The sequence below is a fragment of the Salmo salar genome, chromosome 07 (genome assembly GCF_965601325.2).
Source record: "Salmo salar chromosome 07, fSalSal1, whole genome shotgun sequence".
Classification (NCBI taxonomy): domain Eukaryota; kingdom Metazoa; phylum Chordata; class Actinopteri; order Salmoniformes; family Salmonidae; genus Salmo; species Salmo salar.
The window spans coordinates 37667842-37694331 of record NC_138297.1 but is presented as its reverse complement, the minus strand read 5'-3'; the positions used below and the strand labels follow the sequence as shown (position 1 = coordinate 37694331).

Sequence of the window (26490 nt, the reverse complement as noted above, 5' to 3'; positions counted from 1 at the left end):
TTCTGAACATGCATGGCGTGGGTGCAAACCATTTCCACTCGGGAGCAACACCTTCCTTTGCTCACCAAGTCGCGAGGTCTGCTTCCTCCTGATCTCAGTGAGTTTGGGGATAGGGAAGGGCCCATAGCACTGGGAGAAAATCACAGACAGCTGGCTGATCACCTCATTCTGCAGGCCAGGCAAAGAGGGAGATGAGAAGACATAAATGGACATGGGAAATGTTTGGAAAAAGAGCAGTTACTTACTGCTGTAAGAAGAGTTATTAAATAGAAGGCCATAGAGGTGAATGTTTTGCAATTCATGCATGAATATAATGATACAGATTGAAAAATACATTTTATTGTGTAAGTGCTTTTACTAAAACGCAAAGCTGCTACATACAATACCAGTCAAATGTTTGGACACACCTACTCACTCAAGGGTTTTTCTTTATTTTTTACTATTTTCTACATTGTAGAATATGAGTGAAGACATCAAAACTATGAAATAACACACATGGAATCATGTAGTAACCAAAAAAGGGCTAAACAAATCAAAACATATTTTATATTTGACATTCTTCAAAGTAGCTAACCTTTGCCTTGATGACAGCATTGCACACTCTTGGCATTCTCTCAACCAGCTTCACCTGGAATGCCCACATATGCTGAGTACCTGTTGGCTGCTTTTCCTTCACTCTACGGTCCAACTCATCCCAAACCATCTCAATTAGGCTGTCTTTTCTCTTTGCTTATTTGAGCAGTTCTTGACAAAATATGGACTTGGTCTTTTACCAAATAGAGCTGTCTTCTGTATACCACCACTACCTTGTCACAACACAACTGATTGGCTCAAACGCATTAAGAAAGAAAGAAAGAAATTCATAAAATTAACTTTTAACAAGGCACACCTGTTAATTGAAATGCATTCCAAGTGACAACCTCATGAAGCTGGTTGAGAGAGTGCCAAGAGTGTTCAAAGCTGTCATCAAGGCAAAGGGTGGCTACTTTGAAGAATGTGAAATATAAAATGTTTTGAATTTGTTACACTTTTTTGCTTACTACATGATTCCATGTGCGTTATTTCATAGTTTTGATGTCTTCACTATTATTCTACAATGTAGAAAATAGTAAAAAGAAAGAAAAACCCTTGAATGAGTAAGTGTGTAAACTTTTGACTGGTAATGTACATGGGGAAGAAAAAAAAAATCGAAAAAGTACATCATACGAAGATGCATATTAACAAAAGTCAGAAAGTAAATGATTGAGACAGACTTGCATCAGGACAAGATAGGAATTTGTACTGTAAAAAAGCAAGTGATGGGTTAGAAAAACAAGAAATGTTAATAGAAACATGTGCCATGAAAGGAGGTAGGGCCCTACGTTTTTCCTGGCCACGTGACCTACAGGAAAAAGTCAGACTGCACAGAACTAGTGACTGGAATTTTTCCTGGTCACATGGGCAGACAACGGGAATTAAAAAAAAACGTTTTGGAAACTAAAAATTAAAAGGAATGTTTCTTATTGGAAAAGTCCACGTAGTCCTTCCCTGTTTCAGTCTGTTTTCTTCTGTTTGGTCCCTAATGAACATGACCACAGTGGACAGGGAATTCCAGAGCTTTAAATTGGGGAGGACACACAATCACATCACCTTGCTGGCATGGAGGATCTGGAACATAAGTGGCAGGCCATGGGTGATGAGCTCCTCAGTGTACTCCTCCTCCTGGATGCAGATGAAGTCCTTGAGCAGACCCTGGATCAGTGAGCGCCGGTGCTGCAGGAAACAGGTGCGCAGAGACTCCAGCCAAGTGTGCAGGGTCCAGGGGACACCTGGGAAGACCAGCAGCAGTCAATAAATAACAAAATAGTAAATACTGTAGCTGCTAACTACTACACCAGCAGGAAAAGCAATTAGCTCAAAAATGGCTAAAGCACTGACCATGCCTGCCTCACTCTATAATGGTGATGGATGAGCTTAAAGTGCAGCTGTTGCTGTCTGTGGTGTATATGGAGTGGTGGTGCAGTTTTTGCATTGGCCCTCAGTTGTGGATATCTATGGTGGTCTTGTACAGTTCATGGACTCACCTAATCAGTGAATGTCTACTATACTGTATGATGGCAGTGCATTAGCATTATTTTGATCGGTGATGATTGCCGCGCGCAGCATAAACACAGCTCCCAGCGGTGGGCGTCTACAGTGAGGCATGTCTGCGTAATACCATGTTCACGTGCTAGTCGTAACTAGAAAACGCAGCATTTTATGACTTGCTAACTGGTTGAAACCGGCACACGTATAATTACAACCAGTTAGCAAGTCGAAAATGTCAGAGTTTCCTAGTTCCGACTAGCACTTGAATGCGGTATCAGACCTGGGTCAAATCCATACATCAAATACTTGATGTACACCTGATTAAGCTGCATTTTTGGGACTGTTCCATTCGCTCCATTGTACCAAACCAAGTCTAGTGCACTTTGTTTTTGAAAGTGTTTGACATAGTGTTTGGCGCGGGGTGGTGTGCATGTTAACTCTGACCTAAACTGCGGATGTCTATGGTGATGTCCAAATGGCCATGCTCAGTGCTATGGTACATGGCCTCTCTCAGGGCCCTCAGTTTGGCCTTTCCTGTTCGTTGGAGGGTTCCGACGGCCTGGGGAGGTTTCTTCTCCCCGGGCACCGAGCTCTCGGCCAGGATCTCCTCCAGAGAGAGGACGTCACCCTTTTCTTTCTCTCCATGGGACAGAAGCTTCCGGAACACATTCCTAAAAGGGGGAGGTTTGTAATGTCGGATTTACATTATAACTCACACACCTATCGTTCTACCAGATGCATGGAGAAAAACGGTAAGCTGAGTAGAAAAGAAACCCCAACACACTGGTGATCTTAATGCTCCACAGATTTAATGGATCTTTTCTCCAATGTTTCAGTCCCAATAGAACTTCTTCAGGTACACTCCAGTGTGTTGGAGTTTCTTTTCTAGGCTGAGGATGCGTGACGAGATCGAACCACCCGTTCCGCCCCTGTCTCACCCTTCAGAACACCAGAGCTAAACAATCACATTCTGCATGTGTTAGCTGTCAAACGCAAACATAGAGCAAACACAGGTCAAGTGATCACTACAGTATAAATCCAGCTACCTGGGACGTGGAAATTTCAACATTCTCTTCATATTGGGATACAAATTATATACTGTAGACTTAATGAGAATTTGTACCGCTATGATCAACAACATTCGAAAAACACCCTACAATTAGTTACAATCCTGGTTTAGAGGTATGGCCGGTATGTATGGCCTGTACACTCTTAGAAAAAAGGGTTCCAAAAGGGTTCTTTGCAGAAGGATAGAGTTCTACCAAGAATAGTTTTCATCTGAAAAAACGCTTTTGGAAGAAAGGGTAGTTAAGTAGGACTATAGTTTGGAAGGCAAGAAGGATTCTTTTGAAGGCAAGAAGGGTTCTACATAGAACCCTTCTAAAGCCGGGTGAACACTACACAAAATATCGCTGAGCCTCTCAGTAAACGACTGTCTTTCCTGTAATTTTTTGTCTTGCCAACATAGTGGTGCGCACACTAATCGATCTGTCACAGATTGGTCACACACTACAAGATTCTTCACTTGGTCATGAGGATTCTCGATACCATGCTATTGCACGAAAACAAAACAGGAGTTTGTCACGAGCCACACAGTGGCAAAACAAATATGGAGTTTGACTGTGAACAGCAGCTGGCCAGAAAAAGAAGAAAAGAAGAGAAGATTCCAAATTTGGGTTAGGCTGTGGTTGGTGAGACGAGGACAGTTTGGGTTGTTTGTTCTGCAGAGAGAGTTGGAGGTAAGTAAAGCCCAATCAACACAGCTAGCTAGCTTACTAACTGATGTCTTTCATACAATGCATGTACTTTGTCCTAATATCACTTACATAACCAATGAAGGGTTGTTATTGTTTTGTTGTTGTTGTTATGGCTGTAGCACCAATACAAATTCCTAAAGATTATTGTTGCATGGAAATAGAATGATCTGATTCAGGATATTTAGCTCCAATAGGACTACATTGTGCTCTGCCTTCATCTATTCCCCCCCCCCCCCCCCCCTGCAGCGGATGACCTCAGACAAATTTGAATTCCTGCTGGGGATGGTGAGACTCCTCATCAGAAAGCAGGACTCCAAGATGAGATGGACAATCACTGCGAGGGAGCGGCTGTCTTTGACAGTTCCATTTTTGGCAATGGGTGGGTAGGCCTATATCATAATTTTACATTATTGTTGTCTATTGTATATACAGTGAGGGAAAAAAGTATTTGATCCCCTGCTGATTTTGTACGTTGGCCCACTGACAAAGAAATGATCAGTCTATAATTTTAATGGTAGGTTTATTTGAACAGTGAGAGACAGAATAACAAAAAAAATCCAGAAAAACGCATGTCAAAAATGTTATAAATTGATTTGAATTTTAATGAGGGAAATAAGTATTTGACCCCTCTGCAAAACATGACTTAGTACTTGGTGGCAAAACCCTTGTTGGCAATCACAGAGGTCAGACGTTTCTTGTAGTTGGCCACCAGGTTTGCACACATCTCAGGAGGGATTATGTCCCACTCCTCTTTGCAGATCTTCTCCAAGTCATTAAGGTTTCGAGGCTGATGTTTGGCAACTCGAACCTTAAGCTCCCTCCACAGATTTTCCATGGGATTAAGGTCTGGAGACTGGCTAGGCCACTCCAGGACCTTAATGGGCTTCTTCTTGAGCCACTCCTTTGTTGCCTTGGCCGTGTGTTTTGGGTCATTGTCATGCTGGAATACCCATCCACGACCCATTTTCAATCCCCTGGCTGAGGGAAGGAGGTTCTCAACCAAGATTTGACGGTACATGGCCCCGTCCATCGTCCCTTTGATGCGGAGAAGTTGTCCTGTCCCCATAGCAGAAAAACACCCCCAAAGCATAATGTTTCCACCTCCATGTTTGACGGTGGGGATGGTGTTCTTGGGGTCATAGGCAGCATTCCTCCTCCTCCAAACACGGTGGGTTGAGTTGATGCCAAAGAGCTCCGTTTTGGTCTCATCTGACCACAACACTTTCACCCAGTTGTCCTCTGAATCATTCAGATGTTCATTGGCAAACTTCAGACGGGCATATATATGTGCTTTCTTGAGCAGGGGGACCTTGCAGGCGCTGCAGGATTTCAGTCCTTCACGGTGTAATGTGTTACCAATTGTTTTCTTGGTGACTATGGTCCCAGCTGCCTTGAGATCATTGACAAGATCCTCCCGTGTAGTTCTGGGCTGATTCCTCACCGTTCTCATGATCATTGCAACTCCACGAGGTGAGATCTTGCATGGAGCCCCAGGCCGAGGGAGATTGACAGTTCTTTTGTGTTTTTTCCATTTGCGAGTAATCGCACCAACTGTTATCACCTTCTCACCAAGCTGCATGGCGATGGTCTTGTAGCCCATTTCAGCCGTGTGTAGGTCTACAATCTTGTCCCTGACATCCTTGGAGAGCTCTTTAGTCTTGGCCATGGTGGAGAGTTTGGAATCTGATTGATTGATTGCTTCTGTGGACAGGTGTCTTTTATACAGGTAACAAGCTGAGATTAGGAGCACTCCCCTTAAAAGTGTGCTCCTAATCTAAGCTCGTTACCTGTATAATAGACAACTGGGAGCCAGAACTCTTTCTGATTGAGAGGGGGTCAAATACTTATTTCCCTCATTAAAATGCAAATCAATTTATAACATTTTTGACATGCGTTTTCTGAATTTTTTTGTTGTTATTATGTCTCTCACTGTTCAAATAAATCTACCATTAAAAGTATAGACTGATCAGTGGGCAAATGTACAAAATCAGCAGGGGATCAAATACTTTTTTCCCTCACTGTACATTTAATGTTTTCTAAATGTTTGTCTTTTTCATGAAGAATCCCTCAGCTTCCAATATAGGATTGTGTGCACTGTGTCCAAGATTGTTATGGAGACCTGTGAAGCCCTCCATCGGGTCATGAAGGAAGAATTCCTGAAGGTAGGCCTTGCTGACAACACAGGACTGTAGACATTAAGCTGTATTTTAAATCCGACAACAAACATCTGTTTTTCATTTAAATGAAATGTACTAATTATTCTCCTCTCTATTTTTTTCAGACACCAGCATCGGCGGCTGAATGGCAGGCTATTGCCAAAGACTTTGAAGACAAATGGCAGTTTCATTGCCTTGGTGCCTTCGATGGCAAGTACATTTACATACACCCCCCAGCCAACAGTGGCAGTATGTATCACAACTGCAAGTCTAGGTTCTGTCTTCATAATGGCTGCTACAGATGCAAACTATAAGTTCATTTATACCAATGTGGGGAACGGGGCAGGGTGCTGGGCTGTTTACCCACTCTGACCTCAGAAAAGCAATGGGGCCTTCTAAATGTTCCGCCACCTGAGCCACTGCCCAACTCAAATGTTGTGGTTTCGTACATGTTTGTGGGGGATGAGGCGTAACCCCTATGGACTGACCTGATGAAGCCCTATCCATTTCGACAGAAGGACCATGACCAGAGAATCCTTAACTTCCGCCTCTCAAGGGCACGGAGAGTAATGGAAAATGCCTTTAGCATTCTCGCTAACAGGCTGAGAGTGTTTAGGGCCACCATTTACCTTGAACCAGACAAGGTTACAAAGATCACCATGGCCTCCCTCTGCATACACAACTTCCTCATAGAGCGTAGGTCTGAGGCATTCATGCCACCTGCATTTGCAGACTGGGAGGATGCTGACCACAGGGTCATCAAGAGAGCCTGGAGGAGACATAACTGGGTATTCTGCAGCTAGTGGAACCTAGAAGGGGACGTAACCACACAATCAGTGCAAAAGAACAACGCAACCTGCTTAGGGATTATTTTGTATCACCTGCAGGTCAGGTTCCATGTTTAGTTAATATTCTGTTTGAAGTCAACCATGTCTTACTATGTACAGTACATTCGAAAAGTATTCAGACCACTGGACTTACTCCACATTGTTAACCTGTTGGGGGTAGGGGGCAGTATTTGCATGGCCGGATAGAAAACGTACCCGATTTAATCTGGTTATTACTACTGCCCAGAAACTAGAATATGCATATAATTATTGGCTTTGGATAGAAAAGACCCTAAAGTTTCTAAAACTGTTGGAATGGTGTCTGTGAGTATAACACAACTCATATGGCAGGCAAAAACCTGAGAAGATTCCTTACAGGAAGTGGCCTGTCTGACAACTTCTTGACTCTCTTTATTGAAAACGTAGGATCTCTGCTGTAACGTGACACTTCCTACGGCTCCCATAGGCTCTCAGAAGGCGGGAAAAAGCTGAATGATGTCGAGGCAGCCCCTGGCTGAAAAACATTAGCGCCTTTGGTAAGTGGTCTATCAGAGGACAATGACACTGAGGCGCGTGCACGAGGCGACCCCATGTTTTTATTTTCTCTCTCTTTGTACTAAAACACAGATTCCCGGTCGGAATATTATCGCTTTTTACGAGAAAAATGGCATAAAAATTTATTTTAAACAGCGGTTGACATGCTTCGAAGTACGGTAATGGAATATTTAGAAATGTTTTGTCATGAAACGCGTCGGGCGCGTCATCCTTCTTTACCCTTTCGGATAGTGTCTTGAACGCACGAACAAAACGCCGCTATTTGGATATAACTATGGATTATTTTGAACCAAACCAACATTTGTTATTGAAGTAGAAGTCCTGGGAGTGCATTCTGACGAAGAACAGCAAAGGTAATAACATTTTTCTTATAGTAAATCTGACTTTGGTAAGGGCTAAACTTGGTGGGTGTCTAAATAGCTAGCCCTGTGATGCCGGGCTATCTACTTAGAATATTGCAAAATGTGCTTTCACCTAAAAGCTATTTTAAAATCGGACATAGCGAGTGCATAGAGGAGTTCTGTATCTATAATTCTTAAAATAATTATGTTTTTTGTGAACAATTTAGTAAATTCACCAGAAGTTCACCAGTATGCTAGTTCTGAACGTCACATGCTAATGTAAAAAGCTGGTTTTGATATAAATATGAACTTGATTGAACAAAACATGCATGTATTGTATAATAATAATGTCCTAAGATTGTCATCTGATGAAGATCAAAGGTTAGTGCTGCATTTAGCTGTGGTTTGGGTTTATGTGACATTATATGCTAGCTTGAAAAATGGGTGTCTGATTATTTCTGGCTGGGTACTCTGTTGACATAATCTAATGTTTTTCTTTCGTTGTAAAGCCTTTTTGAAATCGGACAGTGTGGTTAGATTAACGAGAGTCTTGTCTTTAAAATGGTGTAAAATAGTCATATGTTTGAGAAATTGAAGTAATAGCATTTCTAAGGTATTTGAATAACGCGCCACGGGATTCCACTGGCTGTTACGTAGGTGGGACGAAGTTGTCCCACTGGCCCTAGAGAAGTTAAGAAAGAAAGAAATTCCACAAATTCACAAGACACACCTGTTACTTGAAATGCATTCCAGGTGACTATCTCATGACGCTGGTTGAGAGAATGCCAAGAGTGTGCAAAGCTGTCATCAAGGCAAAGGGTGGCTACTCTGAAGAATCTCAAATAACATATTTTGATTTGTTTAACACTTTTTTGGTTACTACATGATTCCATGTGTTATTTCATAGTTTTGATGGCTTCACTATTATTCTACAATTTAGAACATAGTAAAATAGAGAACAACCCTGAGTAGGTGTGTCCAAACTTTTGACATGAACTGTATATACACTGCTCAAAAAAATAAAGGGAACAGTTAAACACAATGTAACTCCAAGTCAATCACACTTCTGAGAAATCAAACTGTCCACTTAGGAAGCAACACTTATTGACAATACATTTCACATGCTATTGTGCAAATGGAATAGACAACAGGTGGAAATTATAGGCAATTAGCAAGACACCCCCAATAAAGGACTGGTTCTGCAGGTGGTGACCACAGACCACTTCTCAGTTCCTATGCTTCCTGGCTGATGTTTTGGTCACTTTTGAATGCTGGCGGTGTTTTCACTCTAGTGGTAGCATGAGACGGAGTCTACAACCCACACAAGTGGCTCAGGTAGTGCAGCTCATCCAGGATGGCAGATCAATGCGAGCTGTGGCAAGAAGGTTTGCTGTGTCTGTCAGCGTAGTGTCCAGAGCATGGGGGCGCACCCAGGAGACAGGCCAGTACATCAGGAGACATGGAGGCCATAGGAGGGCAACAACCCAGCAGCAGGACCGCTACCTCCGCCTTTGTGCAAGGAGGAGCAGGAGGAGCACTGCCAGAGCCCTGCAAAATGACCTCCAGCAGGCCACAAATGTGCATGTGTCTGCTCAAACGGTCAGAAACAGACTCCATGAGGGTAGTATGAGGGCCCGACGTCCACAGGTGGTGGTTGTGCTTACAGCCCAACACCGTGCAGGACGTTTGGCATTTGCCAGAGAACACCAAGATTGGCAAATTCGCCACTGGCGCCCTGTGCTCTTCACAGATGAAAGCAGGTTCACACTGAGCACGTGACAGACATGACAGAGTCTGGAGACGCCGTGGAGAACATTCTGCTGCCTGCAACATCCTCCAGCATGACCGGTTTGGCGGTGGGTCAGTCATGGTGTGGGGTGGCATTTCTTTTAGGGGCCGCACAGCCCTCCATGTGCTCGCCAGAGGTAGCCTGATTGCCATTAGGTACCGAGATGAGATCCTCAGACCCCTTGTGAGACCATATGCTGGTGCGGTTGGCCCTGGGTTCCTCCTAATGCAAGACAATGCTAGACCTCATGTGGCTGGAGTGTCAGCAGTTCCTGCAAGAGGAAGGCATTGATGCTATGGACTGGCCCGCCCGTTCCCCAGACCTGAATCCAATTGAGCACATCTGGGACATCATGTCTCTCTCCATCCACCAACGCCACGTTGCACCACAGACTGTCCAGGAGTTTGCGGATGCTTTAGTCCAGGTCTGGGAGGAGATCCCTCAGGAGACCATCCGCCACCTCATCAGGAGCATGCCCAGGCGTTGTAGGGAGGTCATACAGGCACGTGGAGGCCACACACACTACTGAGCCTCATTTTGACTTGTTTTAAGGACATTACATCAAAGTTGGATCAGCCTGTAGTGTGGTTTTCCACTTTAATTTTGAGTGTGACTCCAAATCCAGACCTCCATGGGTTGATAAATTGGATTTCCATTGATTATTTTTGTGTGATTTTGTTGTCAGCACATTCAACTATGTAAATAAAAAAGTATTTAATAAGATTATTTCATTCATTCAGATCTAGGATGTGTTATTTTAGTGGTCCCTTTATTTTTTTGAGCAGTGTATATTTACACATTACCAAAAAAAAGAAAATTATATGGATACGTTTCCTATTATGTTCCCTCCGTGTTGTTAAGTGCTCAATTCAAGGCAAAGGGTGAGCAGTTGTGGCACAAATATTTTCATGTAACTATTCATATGGCCCATGATAAGAGTGGCATTGACCGTGACATTAAAGCCTTCAGCTAACTACATACATAAAAGTTATTAAAATGCCTGAAAGTGTCCTATTTGACAAGCTGTTCTTCCTTTTTCATGGCATGAAGTTGTAAAAAGAAAAAAGAGAAAGCAACCTAACTTTAGCTAGTTATCAAGCTATTTTGCTCACCTGGCTGTCCACCTCTTTTCTTTTTTCAATCCGTTTGTGATGAAACTCAGAAGATTCATTGAACAGGCATTCATGATTTTTCCAAAGTTCCCACTAGCTTCCCTTCCATCTCATGTCGACATAGACCGTTGAGCATTTTTTTCTGATGTTGATTTTATGCTATGCTAGCTAGCTTCCACCTCTTCCGCCTGGTTTTGTCACTTTGGCAATCACAGACGTCAGATGTTTCTTGTAGTTGGCCACCAGGTTTGCACACATCTCAGGAGGGATTTTGTCCCACTCCTCTTTGCAGATCTTCTCCAAGTCATTAAGGTTTCGAGGCTGATGTTTGGCAACTCGAACCTTCAGCTCCCTCCACAGATTTTCTATGGGATTAAGGTCTGGAGACTTGCTAGCAATTCCAGGACCTTAAGCGTCTCACAGTACGGACATTGCAATTTATTGCCCTGGCCACATCTGCAGTCCTCATGCCTCCTTGCAGCATGCCTAAGGCACGTTCACGCAGATGAGCAGGGACTCTGGACATCTTTCTTTTGGTGTTTTTCAGAGTCAGCAGAAAGGCCTCTTTAGAGTCTTAATTTTTCATAACTGTGACCTTAAATGCCTACTGTCTTTTTTTTAATAAAAAAATGATTTCACCTTTATTTAACCAGGTTAGCCAGTTGAGAACAAGTTCTCATTTACAACTGTGACCTGGCCAAGATTTTAAAAAAGCAGTGCGACACGAACAACAGAGTTACACATGCAATAAACAAACGTACAGCCAATAACACAATAACACAAAAAAAATCTATATATAGTGTGTGCAAATGAGGTAAAATATTCTCCAGTTGGAGCAGTTGGACGGTCGACCACTGAAAGCACTAACGCCCTACACTTCGATGAAGCCCAATAGACAAAGTATGGTAAGCTTTGGTTGACATTTGAGGAAGCAAGAAATTGTAGTTATGCTGAGTTTATAGAAATGTACCTCTTCAATTTACCTCTCCAAATGACTTAAGACCAATGACTGTCCAGGCCCCCCAATAGGCACCCCATCCCCCAGAACCAGCGAGTTTGGCTCAGTCTGAGTCTCTGTGCTCTGAGTTGAGGTAGGCTATACCTTTCAAAAGTGTTGAAAAGTACATATATCCCATTTATAACACTGCACAAATCCATACAATTTTCTCACAGTAAAGTGTAACCTGTGTGTTTGTTTGTCTAAGTCTGTCTCCTAGCTGGTTCCCTTTAACTATGCTCCTGTTCTCCAGGACCTAGGCGTTCTGCCCAACACCCAGACATGGATCCACCTGATATCCTGCATTACAAACCCCCCTCCAACTTTTCATTATATCATCTACAGCTACATGATGTCATTTTCTGCTAAGACAGCTTTCTTGCTTTATCTACTGGGCACATAATATGTGAGATACACAGATTAACTAAAAACACTAGCACTGCAAACACTCAGAACAAAGATAGCAGCAGTGACCGGCATAACCTCCCACACACACAACAACCACCTCCTCTATATTCCACACACCAGAATTCAGTATTTTAGTCTATGACTGTTATGTGAGTGTACAAAAAATCTGAAAATTTAAATAATGACACAACTGTACCAAAAAATATCAGTTTATGTATTAAATATTGCCAGGTTGTTTTTCACAGCTGTTTCACAAGGTGTTCATTATTGACTTAGGACATCCGGGTTGGCAGAGTGTGCTAACAGTGTCTGAATCCTGGCTTAGGAAGACCACCAAAACCCCTGAAATTTCCATCCCTAACCATGGAGAATAAGAGCACCTCCTCCCAGCTGCCCACTGCACTGAGGCTAGGAAACACTGTCACCACAGATAAATCCACGATAGTTGAGAATTTCAATAAGCATTTTTCTACGGCTGGCTATGCTTTCCACCTGGCTACCCCTACCACGGTCAACTGCCCTGCACCCCCCACAGCAACTCGCCCTAGCCTCCCCCATTTCTCCTTCACCCAAATCCAGACTGCTGATGTTCTGAAACAGCTGCAAAATCTGGACCCCTACAAATCAGCCGGGCTAGACCATCTGGACCCTCTCTTTCTAAAATGATCTGCCGAAATTGTTGCAACCCTTATTACTAGCCTGTTCAACCTCTTTCGTATCATCTGAGATCCCCAAAGATTGGAAAGCTGCCACTGTCGTCGCCCTCATTCAAGGGGGGAGACACTCTAGACCCAAACTGCTATAGACCTATATCTATCCTACCCTGCCTTTCTAAGGTCTTCGAAAGCCAAGTTAACTTTTTAAGGTATAGGGGGCAGAATTTTCATTTTTGGATGAAAATCGTGCCCAGAGTAAACTGCCTAATACTTGGGCCCAGAGTGAAATATGTGCATATTATTAGTAGATTTGGATAGAAAACACTCTGAAGTTTCTACAACTGTTTGAATGATGTCTGTGAGTATAACAGAACTCATATGGCAGGCAAAAACCTGAGAAAAATCCAACCAGGAAGTGGGAAATCTGAGAATTGTAGTTCTTTTGAATCCCTATCAAAACTAGTGTCTGTGGGGTCACGTTGCACTTCCTAAGGCTTCCATTGGCTGTCAACAGCCTTTAGAAATGTGTTTCATCCTTCTCCTGTTACTGGGCAGAAAATAGGAGCTCAGTCAATGAGTGGACTGCCTATGGACAAAGGACTTGGTGATAGGCGAGCCCGCCTGCGTGCCGTTCCTTCTTTTTCTTCTTGAATGAATACGCTATTGTCCGGTTGGAATATTATCAACGTTTTATCTTAAAAATACCCTAAGGATTGATTGTAAACAACGTTTGACATGTTTCTACGAACAGTAATGGAACTATTTGACTTTTCGTGTCTGGATTTACGCTCGCGCGTTATGCCTTTGGATAGTGATCTGAACGCACAAACAAAACGGAGGTATTTGGACATAAATATGGAGTATTTCCAACAAAAATAACATTTCTTGTGGAAGTAGGAGTCCTGTGAGTGCATTCTGACGAAGATCAGCAAAGGTAAAATAATATGTATAATACTAATTCTGAGTTTTTGACCCCAGAACTTGGCGGGTATCTGTATAGCTTGCTTTGATGGCGAGCTATGTACTCAAAATATTGAAAAATGTGCTTTCTCCGTAAAGCTATTTTAAAATCTGACACAGCGGTTGCGTTAAGGAGAAGTATATTTATAATTCTTTCAATAACTGTTGTAAAATTTATCAACGTTTATGATGAGTATTTTTGTAAATTGATGTGCACATTCACCGGGGGTTTTGGTGGGAAAATATTTTCTGAACATCACGCGCCAATGTAGAATGGGGTTTTTGGATATAAATATGAACTTTATCGAGCAAAACATACATGTATTGTGTAACATGAAGTCCTATGAGTGTCATCTGATGAAGATCATCAAAAGTTTGTGAATATTTTAGCTGTATCTTTGTGATGCATGTCCTTGCTTGGAAAATGGCTGTGTGGTTTTTCTTGTGAAGTTTATGTCCTAACATAATCTAATTTTATGCTTTTGCCATGAAGCCTTATTGAAATTGGACAATGTGGTTAGATTAATGAGAAGTTTATCTTCAAATTGGTGTAAAATAGTTGATTGTATGAGATAATGAAATTCTGAGATTTTTGCTGTTTTGTATTTCGCGCCATGCTATTTCACTGGTTGTTGAATAGTGTGTCCCGCAGGTAGGACGGTAGCGTCCCACGTAGCCCTGAGAAGGTAACCTCTTGGGCAGGTGGGACGCTACCGTCCCACCCACGGGACACACTATTTAATAAATCCTCTTGGGGCTAGGGGGCAGTATTTTCACGGCCGGATGAAAAACGTACCCAATTTAAACTGGTTCCCACGCTTGCCCAGAAACGAGAATATGCATATTATTAGTAGATTTGGATAGAAAACACTGAAGTTTCTAAAACTGTTTGATTGGTGTCTGTGAGTATAACAGAACTCATATGGCAGGCAAAAACCTGAGAAAATTTCAACCAGGAAGTGCAAGGTCTGAGAACTGTAGTTCTACTTTTGAATCCCTAGAGAAACTTAAAATACTTAGGGGTCACGTTGCACTTCCCAAGGCTTCCATTGGCTGTCAAAAGCCCTCCGAAAGTTGTTTCATACGTATCCAGTAACCGGGCAGAATATAGGAGCTCAGTTCCTGAGTGGACTGCTGGAGGACAAAGGGATTGGAAATGCGTGGTCACGTGAGCGCACCTTTCCTTATTTTTCTTCTGAAATTAACCTGTTATGGCTAGGGGGCAGTATTTACACGGCCGGATAAAAAAAGTACCCGATTTAATCTGGTTACTACTCCTGCCCAGTAACTACAATATGCATATAATTATTGGCTTTGGATAGAAAACACCCTAAAGGTTCTAAAACTGTTTGAATGGTGTCTGTGGGTATAACAGAACTCAAATGGCAGGCCAAAACCTGAGAAGATTCCATGCAGGAAGTGGCCTGTCTGACAAGTGGTGTTTCATCTTGGCTCTTTTTATTGAAGACTGATGATCTTTGCTCTAACGTGACACTTCCTACGGCTCCCATAGGCTCTCAGAGCCCGGGAAAAAGCTGAACGATATCGAGGCAGGCTCTGGCTGAAACACATTATCGCTTTTGGCAAGTGGCCGATCAGAGTACTATGGGCTTAGGCGCGTGCCCGAGTCGACCGAATGCTTTATTTTCTTTTGTCTGTTTACCTAAACGCAGATTCCCGGTCGGAATATTATTGCTTTTTTATGAGAAAAATGGCATAAAAATTGATTTTAAACAGCGGTTGACATGCTTCGAAGTACGGTAATGGAATATATAGAATTTTTTGGTCACGAATTGCGCCATGCTCGTCACCCTTATTTACCCTTTCGGATAGTGTCTTGAACGCACGAACAAAACGCTGCTGTTTGGATATAACTATGGATTATTTTGAACCAAAACAACATTTGTTACTGAAGTAGAAGTCCTGGGAGTGCATTCTGATGAAGACAGCAAAGGTAATAACATTTTTCTTATAGTAAATGTGACTTTTCTGAGTGCTAAACTTGCTGGGTGTCTAAATAGCTAGCCCTATGATGCGGGGCTATCTACTTCAATATTGCAAAATGTGCTTTCACCGAAAAGCTATTTTAAAATCGGACATATCGAGTGCATAGAGGAGTTCTGTATCTATAATTCTTAAAATAATGTTATGTATTTTGTCAAGGTTTATGATGAGTATCTCTGTTATATGTGTGCTCATTGTGCTCATTCACCGGTAGTTCTGGAGGCAAAAGAATTTCTGAACGTCACGCGCCAATGTAAAATGGGGTTTTTGGATATAAATATGAACTTTATCGAACAAAACATACATGTATTGTATAACATAATGTCCTAGGAGTGTCATCTGATGACGATCATCAAAGGTTAGTGCTTCATTTAGCTGTGTTTTGGGTTTTATTGACATATATGCTTGCTTGGAAAATGGCTGTGTGATTAATTTGTCTATGTATTCTCCTAACATAATCTAATGTTTTGCTTTCGCTGTAAAGCCTTTTTGAAATCAGACAACGTGGTTACATCAAGGAGAAGTGCATCTTTAAAATGGTGTAAAATAGTCGTATATTTGAGTAATTTAAATTATTAGATTGTTGCTGTTTTAAATTTCGCACCATGCTATCTTGTCAAGCAATCCCGTTAACGGGATCCTATCTCAAAAGGGTCCCCATCAGGTTTTCATCTGGCCCTGGAAATACTGCCCCCTACCCTAGTGAAGTTAATGATGGTGTTGGAGACGTGTTTGGCCACGCAGTCATGGGTGAACAGGGAATACAGGAGGGGACTAAGTACACACCCCTGAGGGGCCCCAGTGTTAAGGATCCGCATGGCAGACGTATTGTTGCCTACTCTTACCACCTGGGGCAGCCTGTCAGGAAGTCCAGGATCCAGTTGCAGAGGGAGGTGTTTAGTCCCAAAGTCCTTAGCATAGTGATGAGCTTCGTGGGCACTATGGTGTTGAACACTGAGCTGAACAGCATTCTCACATAGGTGTTCCTTTTGTCCAGGTAAGAAAGGGCGGTGTGGAGTGCGATTGAGATGGCGTCATCTGTGGATCTGTTGGGGCGGTATGCGAATTGGAGTGGGTCTAGGGTGTCCGGGAGGATGCTGTTGTGAGCTCTGACCAGCCTTTCAAAGCACTTCATGGCTACCGACATGAGTGCCACGGGGCGGTAATCATTTAGGCAGGTTAGCTTGGCTTCCATGGGCACAGGGAATATGGTGGTCTGCTTGAAACATGTAGGTATTGCAGACTCGGTCAGGGAGAGGTTGAAAATGTCAGTGAAGACACTTGACAGTTGGTCCACGCAGGCTTTGAGTACACGTCCTGGTAATCCGTCTGGCCCAGCGGCTTTGTGAATGTTGACCAGTTTCAAGGTTTTGTTCACATCGGCTACCGAGAGCATTATCACACAGTCATCCAGAACAGCTGGTGCTCTCATGCATGCTTCAGTGTTGCTTGCCTCGAAGCGAGCATAAAAGGCATTTAGCTTGTCTGGTAGGCTCGCGTCACTGGGCAGCTTGCGTCTGGGTTTCCCTTTGTAGTCGATAATAGTTTAAGCCCTGCCACAGCCAATGAGCGCCGGAGCTGGTGTAGTAGGATTCAATCTTAATCCTGTATTGACGCTTTGCTTGTTTGATGGTTCGTCTGAGGGCATAGCGGGATTAGTCTCCCGCTCCTTAACCTCTCTGGGCTAGGTGGGACGCTTGCTTCCGACTCAACAGCCAGTGTAATCCCGTGGCGCGATATTCAAATACCTTAGAAATGCTATTACTTCAATTTCTCAAACATATGACTATTTTACACCATTTTAAAGACAAGACTCTCGTGTATCTAACCACACTGTCCGATTTCAAAAAGGCTTTACAACGAAAGCAAAACATTAGATTATGTCAGCAGAGTACCCAGCCAGAAATAATCAGACACCCATTTTTCAAGCTAGCATATAATGTCACATAAACCCAAACCACAGCTAAATGCAGCACTAACCTTTGATGATCTTCATCAGATGACAATCTTAGGACATTATGTTATACAATACATGCATGTCTGTTCAATCAAGTTCATATTTATATCAAAAACCAGCTTTTTACATTAGCAGGTGACTAGCATGTGACTAGCATTCCCACCGAACACTTCCGGTGAATTTACTAAATTACTCACGATAAACGTTCACAAATTTTTTTAAGAATTATAGATACAGAACTCCTCTATGCACTCGATATGTCCGATTTTAAAATAGCTTTTCGGTGAAAGGACATTTTGCAATATTCTAAGTAGATAGCCCGGCATCACAGGGCTAGCTATTTAGACACCCAGCAAGTTTAGCACTCACCAAAGTCAGATTTACTATAAGAAAAATTTTATTACCTTTGCTGTTCTTCGTCAGAATGCACTCCCAGGACTTCTACTTCAATAACAAATGTTGGTTTGGTTCAAAATAATCCATTGTTATATCCAAATAGCGGCGTTTTGTTCGTGCGTTCAAGACACTATCCGAAAGGGTAAATAAGGGTGACGAGCACGACGCGTTTCATGACAAAAAATCTAAATATTCCATTACTGTACTTCGAAGCATGTCAACCGCTGTTGAAAATACATTTTTATGCCATTTTTCTCGTAAAAAAGCGATAATATTCCGACTGGGAAATAGTTTTTAATACAAAGAGAGTGAAAGTAAAAGCATGCTATCCCCTCATGCACGAGCCTCAGTCTGATGGCCCTCTGATAGAGCACTTGCCAAACGCGCTAATGTGTTTCAGCCTGGGGATGGAATTACATCGTTCAGCTTTTTCCCGCCTTCTGAGAGCCCATGGGAGCCGTAGGAAGTGTCACGTCATGCCAGAGATCCCCTGTATTTGTTAGAGATGATCAAGGAGGGCAAGAAATGGTCAGACAGGCCACTTCCTGTAAGGAATCTTCTCAGGTTTTGGCCTGCCAAATGAGTTCTGTTATACTCACAGACACCATTCAAACAGTTTTAGAAACTTTAGGGTGTTTTCTATCCAAAGCCAATAATTATATGCATATTCTAGTTACTGGGCAGGAGTAGTAACCAGATTAAATCGGGTACGTTTTTTATCCGGCCGTGCAAATACTGCCCCCTATCCCCAACAGGTTAAAAGCGGTAGCTCTAGCCTTTAGCTCGATGCGGATGTTGCCTGTAATCCATGGCTTCTGGTTGGGATATGTACGTACAGTCACTGTGCGGACGAAGTCATCGATGCACTTATTGATGAAGCCGATGACTGAGGTGTTGTATTCCTCAATGTCATTGGATGAATCCCGGGGACATATTCCAGTCTGTGCAAGCAAAACCGTCCTGTAGTGTAGCATTTTAATTAAAAAAATATCAGTTCAAACGGCTCTCCTGTGAAGTCTTGACTTGTGACATACACCTAGTTTCCTGAGTCGGGTCACAAATTGGCTGCATTACCTAAGTAAAAGGTACATTAACGAGAAAAAAATTACTAAATATACTCGCTGCTTCTCTTTCATTTTTGAAGAAACTATTGTCTTTCTCTCTCTTTGAGTCAACTACTCACAACACTTTATGCACTGTAGTGCTAGCTAGCTGTAGCTTATGTGTTCACTACTAGATTCATTCTCTGATCCTTTGATTGGATGGAAAAGATGTTAGTTCATACTGTAAGAGCTCTGATAGGTTGGAGGAAGTCCTCCGGAAGTCATAATTACTGAGTAAGTCTATGGAAGTGGGTGAGAACCATGAGCCTCCTAGGTTTTATATTGAAGTTAATGTACCCAGAGGAGGACAGAAAATATCTGTCCTCCAGCTACACCGTGGTGCTACCTTAGAGGATGCTGTTGAGGCTACTGTAGACCTTCATTGCAAAAACAAATGTTTCAATCAGTTATTTGGTGACGTTAATATATTTAGTTTTATCTAAAAATGCTCACTTTAAAAAAATGTTTTTCAATATAAAAAAAAAAATGTAATTCACTGGGTCGGATGATTCTCCCCTTCCTTCTCTGAGGAGCCTCCACTGGCATGAGTGTGTGTTACCTGTGCCCATGTGATGCTGCCAGGCTATATGAGTTCATGTCCCCCAGTTGGGCAGATGAGATGCCATTTCTGTACATGGTCCCAGTCATGGGATCTGCCCCTCTCTCCAACAATAGACTGACCAGCTCAAAGTTCCCTGAGGAGAAAAAGCAACGTTATGAACTCAAATGAACAAACTCATGTTAAAAAAAAGAATGATTATGTGTATAAGCTTACCAACATATGTTTTGCCATCTGCAATGACTGCTTACCCCAAACGTTTTACATGAACTAAATCAATACAAAATGAAATTTTATTGGTCACTTACAAATATTTAGCAGACGTTATTGTGGGTGTAGCGAAATACTTGTGTTCCTAGCTACAGTGAGGGAAAAAAGTATTTGATCCCCTGCTGATTTTGTACGTTTGCCCACTGACAAATAAATGATCAGTCTATAATTTTAATGGTAGGTTTATTTGAACAGTGAGAGACAGAATAACAACAAAAAAATCCAGAAAAATGCATGTCAAAAATGTTATAAATTGATTTGCATTTTAACCTCTATGGGCTAGGTGGGACGCTTGCGTCCCACCTACTCAACAGCCAGTGTAATCCCGTGGCGCGATATTCAAATACCTTAGAAATGCTATTACTTCAATTTCTCAAACATATGACTATTTTCCATCATTTTAAAGACAAGACTCTCGTTAATCTAACCAGACTGTCAGATTTCAAGAAGGCTTTACAATGAAAGCAAAACATTAGATTATGTCAGCAGAGTACCCAGCCAGAAATAATCAGACACCCATTTTTCAAGCTAGCATATAATGTCACATAAACCCAAACCACAGCTAAATGCAGCACTAACCTTTGATGATCTTCATCAGATGACACCCCTAGGACATTATTTTATACAATACATGCATGTTTTGTTCATCAAGTTAATATTTATATCAAAAAGCAGCTTTTTACATTAGCATGTGACTAGCATGTGACTAGCATTCCCACCGAACACTTCCGATGAATTTACTAAATTACTCACGATAAACTTTCACAAAAAACATAAATTATTTTAAGAATTATAGATACAGAACTCCTCTATGCACTCGCTATGTCCGATTTTAAAATAGCTTTTCGGTGAAGGCACATTTTGCAATATTCTCAGTAGCTATTTAGACACCCAGCAAGTTTAGCACTCACCAAAGTCAGATTTACTATAAGAAAAATGTTATTACCTTTGCTGTTCTTCGTCAGAATGCACTCCCAGGACTTCTGATGAGCACGACGCATTTCGTGACAAAAAAATTCTAAATATTCCATTACCGTACTTCGAAGCATGTCAACCGCTGTTTAAAATCAATTTTTATGCCATTTCTCGTAAAAAAGCTATAATATTCCGACCGGGAGTGGTGGTTTTCGTTCAAAGAGAGAGAAAATAAAAACGTCTCGTGCCCTCGTGCACGAGCCCCAGTCTGATGGTCCTCTGACAGGCCACTATCCAAATGTGCTAATGTATTTCAGCCAGGGGCTGCCTCGATATCGTTCAGCTTTTTCCCGGGTTCTGAGCGCCTATGGGAGCCGTAGAAAGTGTCACGTTACAGCAAAGATCCTCAGTCTTCAATAAAAAGAGCCAAGATGAACAAGAACTTGTCAGACAGGCCACTTCCTGTAAGGAATCTTCTCATATGAGTTCTGTTATACTCACAGACACCATTCAAACAGTTTTAGAAACTTTAGGGTGTTTTCTATCCAAAGCCAGTAATTATATGCATATTCTTGTTACTGGGCAGGAGTAGCAACCAGATTAAATCGGGTACGTTTTTTTATCCGGCCGTGTAAATACTGCCCCCCATCCCCAAACGGTTAATGAGAGAAATAAGTATTTGACCCCTCTGCAAAACATGACTTAGTACTTGGTGGCAAAATCCTTGTTGGCAATCAGAAGTCAGATGTTTCTTGTAGTTGGCCACCAGGTTTGCACACATCTCAGGAGGGATTTTGTCCCACTCCTCTTTGCAGATCTTCTCCAAGTCATTAAGGTTTCGAGGCTGATGTTTGGCAACTCGAACCTTCAGCTCCCTCCACAGATTTTCTATGGGATTAAGGTCTGGAGACTGGCTAGGCCACTCCAGGACCTTAATGTGCTTCTTCTTGAGCCACTCCTTTGTTGCCTTGGCTGTGTGTTTTGGGTCATTGTCATGCTGGAATACCCATCCACGACCCATTTTCAATGCCCTGGCTGAGGGAAGGAGGTTCTCCCCCAAGATTTGATGGTACACGGCCCCATCCATCGTCCCTTTGATGCGGTGAAGTTGTCCTGTCCCCTTAGCAGAAAAACGCCCCCAAAGCATAATGTTTCCACCTCCATATTTGATGGTGGGGATGATGTTCTTGGTCATAGGCAGCATTCCTCCAAACACGGCGAGTTGAGTTGATGCCAAAGAACACTTCACCCAGTTGTCCTATGAATCATTCAGTTTTTTCATTGGCAAACTTCAGCCGGGCATGTATATGTGCTTTCTTGAGCAACAGGACCTTGCGGGCGCTGCAGGATTTCAGTCATTCACGGTGTAGTGTGTTACCAATTGTTTTCTTGGTGACTATGGTCCCAGCTGCCTTGAGATCATTGACAAGATCCTCCCGTGTAGTTCTGGGCTGATTCCTCGCCAGATCATTGCAACTCCACGAGGTGAGATCTTGCATGGAGCCCCAGGCTGAGGGATATTGACAGTTCTTTTGTGTTTCTTCCATTTGCGAATAATCGCACCAACTGTTTTCACCTTCTCACCAAGCTGCTTGGCGATGGTCTTGTAGCCCATTCCAGCCTTGTGTAGGTCTACAATCTTGTCCCTGACATCCTTGGAGAGCTCTTTGGTCTTGGCCATGGTGGAGAGTTTGGAATCTGATTGATTGCTTCTGTGGACATTTGTCTTTTATACAGGTAACAAGCTGAGATTAGGAGCACTCCCTTTAAGGGTGTGCTCCTAATATCAGCTCGTTACCTGTATAAAAGACCCCTGGGAGTCAGAAATCTTTCTGATTGAGAGGGGGTCAAATACTTATTTCCCTCATTGAAATGCAAATCAATTTATAACATTTTTGACATGCGTTTTCTGATTTTTTTTCAAATAAACCTACTATTAAAATTATAGACTGATCATTTCTTTGTCAGTGGGCAAATGTACAAAATCAGCAGGGGATCAACTACTTTTTGCCCCTCACTGTAACAGTGCAGTAATATCTAACAATACACACACTATTAAAAGTAAAAGAATGTAAATAAGATATTACGACGAGCAAAGTTGGAGTCCGGCATGCATGTATGTTCGTGTGTGTATATACAGTTGAAGTCGGAAGTTTACATACATCTTAGCCAAATACATTTAAACTCAGTTTTTCGCAATTCCTGACATTTAATGCTAATAGAAATTCCCTGTCTTAGGTCAGTTAGGATCATCACTTTATTTTAAGAATGTGAAATGTCAGAATAGTAGTAGAGAGAATGATTTATTTCAGCTTTTATTTTTTTCATCACATTCCCAGTGGGTCAAACGTTTACATACACTGAATTAGTATTTGGTAGCATTGCCTTTAAATTGTTTAACTTGGGTCAAACGTTTCGGGTAGCCTTCCACAAGCTTCCCACTATACGTTAGGTTAATTTTGGCCCATTCCTCCTGACAGAGCTGGTGTAACTGAGTCAGGTTTGTAGGCCTCTTTGCTTGCACACGCTTTTTCAGTTCTGCCCACAAATTTTCTATAGGTTTGAGGTCAGGGCTTTGTGATGGCCAATCCGATACCTTTACTTTGTTGTCCTTAAGCCATCCTTAAGCCATTTTGCCAACTTTTGAAGTATGCTTGGGGTCATTGTCCATTTGGAAGACCCACAAGCTTTACCTTCCTGACTGATGTCTTGAGATGTTGCTTCAATATATCCACAATTTTCCTACCTCATGATGCCATCTATTTTGTGAAGTGCACCAGTCCCTCCTGCAGCAAAGCACCCCCACAACATGATGCTGACAGCCCTGTGCTTCAAGGTTGGGATGGTGTCTTTGGCTTGCAAGCCTCCCCCTTTTCCCTCCAAACATAATGATGGTCATTATGGCCAAACAGTTCTATTTTTGTTTCATCAGACCAGATGACATTTCTCCAAGAAGTACAATCTTTGTCCCCATGTGCGGTTGCAAACCGTAGTCTGGCATTTTTATGGAGGTTTTGGAGCAGTGGCTTCTTCCTTGCTGAGCGGCCTTTCAGGTTATGGTGATATAGGACTCGTTTTACTGTGGATATAGATACTTTTGTACCTGTTTTCTCCAGCATTTTCACAAGTTCCTTTGCTGTTGTTCTGGGATTGATTTGAACTTTTTGGAACCAAAGTATGTTCATCTCTAGGAGACAGAATACGTCTCCTTCCTGAGCTGTAACGACGGCTGCATGGTCCCATGGTGTTTATACTTGAGTACTATTGTTTATACAGATGAACGTGGTACCTTCAGGCGTTTGGAAATTGCTCCCAAGGTTGAACCAGACTTGTGGAAGTCCACAATTCTTTTTCTGAGGTCTTCGCTGATTTCTTTAGATTTTCCCATGATGTCAAGCAAAGAGGCACTGAGTTTGACGGTAGGCCTTGAAATACTTCGACATGTACACCTCCAATTGACTCAAATGATGTCAATTAGCCTATCAGAAGCTTCTAAAGCCATGACATAATTTTCTGGAATTTTCCAAGCTGTTTAAAGGAACAGTCAACTTAGTGTATGTAGACTTCTGACCCACTGGAATTGTCATACAGTGAGTTATAAATTAAATAATCTGTAAACAATTGTTGGAAAATGAATTGTGTCATGCACAAGTAGATGTCCTAACCGAATTGCCAAAACTATAGTTTGATAACAAGAAATTTGTGGAGTGGTTGAAAAACAAGTTTTAATGACTCCAACCTAAGTGTACATAAATGTCCGACTTCAACTGTATAAATGTATGTACAGTGCCAGTCAAAAGTGATGTTTCAGTTTATTATTTTAAAAACATTTGCAAACATTTCTAAAAACCTGTTTTTGCTTTCTCATTATCTGGTTTTGTGTCTAGATTGATGAGGAAAAAAAACTATTTCATCCATTTTAGAAAAAGGTTGTAAGTTTACAAAATGTGGGTAAAGTCAAGGTGTCTGAATAATTCCTGAATGCACTGTATATACAGTACCAAGGGTTTTTCTTTATTTTTACTATTTTCTACATTGTAAAATGATAGTGAAGACATCAAAACTATGAAATTATGCTTGGAATCATGTAGTAACCAAAAAAGTGCTAAACAAATCAAAATATATTTTATATTTGAGATTCTTCAAAGTTGCCACCCTTTGCCTTGATGACAGCTTTGTACACTCTTGGCATTCTCTCATCCAGCTTATTGAGGTAGTCACCTGGAATGCATTTAAATTAATAGGTGTGCCTTGTTTAATGTTAATTTGTGGAATTTATTTCCTTCTTAAGGCATTTGAACCAATCAGTTGTGTTGTGACAAGGTAGAACACATCCCTATTTGGTGAAAGACCAAGTCCATATTATGGCAAGAACAGCTCAAATAAGCAAATAGAAACGACAGTCCATCATTACTTTAAGACATACTTTCAGACAGTCCATCATTACTTTAATTAGGGCTAGGGGGCAGTATTGACACGGCTGGATAAAAAAACATACCCGATTTAATCTGGTTAACACTCCTACCCAGTAACTAGAATATGCATATACTTATTACATATGGATAGAAAACACCCTAAATTTTCTAAAACTGTTTGAATGGTGTCTGTGAGTATAACAGAACTCATTTGGCAGGCAAAACCCTGAGACATTTTCTGACAGGAAGTGGATACCTGATGTGTTGTATTACCTTTAAACCTATCCCATTGAAAAACACAGGGGCTGAGGAATATTTTGGCACTTCCTATTGCTTCCACTAGATGTCACCAGCCTTTACAAAGTGTTTTGAGTCTTCTGGAGGGAGATCTGACCGAACAAGAGCCATGGAACGATGATGGCCCATTAGACACCTGGCGCGCGAGTTCATGTTGGGTACCCTCGTTCCAATACGTTATAAAAGAGTATGCATTCGTCCACCTTGAATATTATTCATGTTCTGGTTAAAAAAGGCCCTAATGATTTATGCTATACAACGTTTGACATGTTTGAACGAACGTAAATATATTTTTTCCCCTCGTTCATGACGAGAAGTCCGGCTGGCTTAGATCATGTGCTAACAAGACGGAGATTTTTGGACATAAATGATGAGCTTTTTTGAACAAAACTACATTCGTTATGGACCTGTGATACCTGGAAGTGACATCTGATGAAGAGAATCAAAGGTAATGGATTATTTACATAGTATTTTCGATTTTAGATCTCCCCAACATGACGTCTAGTCTGTATCGCAACGCGTATTTTTCTGGGCGCAGTGCTCAGATTATTGCAAAGTGTGATTTCCCAGTAAGGTTATTTTTAAATCTGGCAAGTTGATTGCGTTCAAGAGATGTAAATCTATAATTCTTTAAATGACAATATAATATTTTACCAATGTTTTCTAATTTTAATTATTTAATTTGTGGCGCTGACTTGACTGCCGGTTATTGGAGGGAAACGATTTCCTCAACATCAATGCCATAGTAAAACGCTGTTTTTGGATATAAATATGAACTTGATAGAACTAAAAATGCATGCATTGTCTAACATAATGTCCTAGGAGTGTCATCTGATGGAGATTGTAAAAGGTTAGTGCATCATTTTAGCTGGTTTTATGGTTTTGGTGACCCTGTCTTTGAATTGACAAAACATTACACACAACTCTTGTAAATGTACTGTCCTAACAT

At 41.8% G+C, this 26490-nt stretch overlaps 1 protein-coding gene across 2 annotated transcripts in view; it reads right to left on the bottom strand.

The window, feature by feature from the left end:
* The window catches only part of LOC106609097 (ankyrin repeat- and BTB/POZ domain-containing protein 3-A), a 218147-nt gene that overhangs the window by 14092 nt on the left and 177565 nt on the right, over nt 1–26490 (bottom strand). For both annotated transcript variants that reach the window (XM_014207500.3, XM_014207503.3), the window contains 4 exons: nt 19645–19780; nt 2512–2738; nt 1630–1808; nt 66–168 (listed from right to left, as the gene is read on the bottom strand). In XM_014207500.3, coding sequence (XP_014062975.3) covers nt 66–168; nt 1630–1808; nt 2512–2738; nt 19645–19780 — 645 coding nt within the window. The remainder of the gene's footprint in view (nt 1–65; nt 169–1629; nt 1809–2511; nt 2739–19644; nt 19781–26490) is intronic.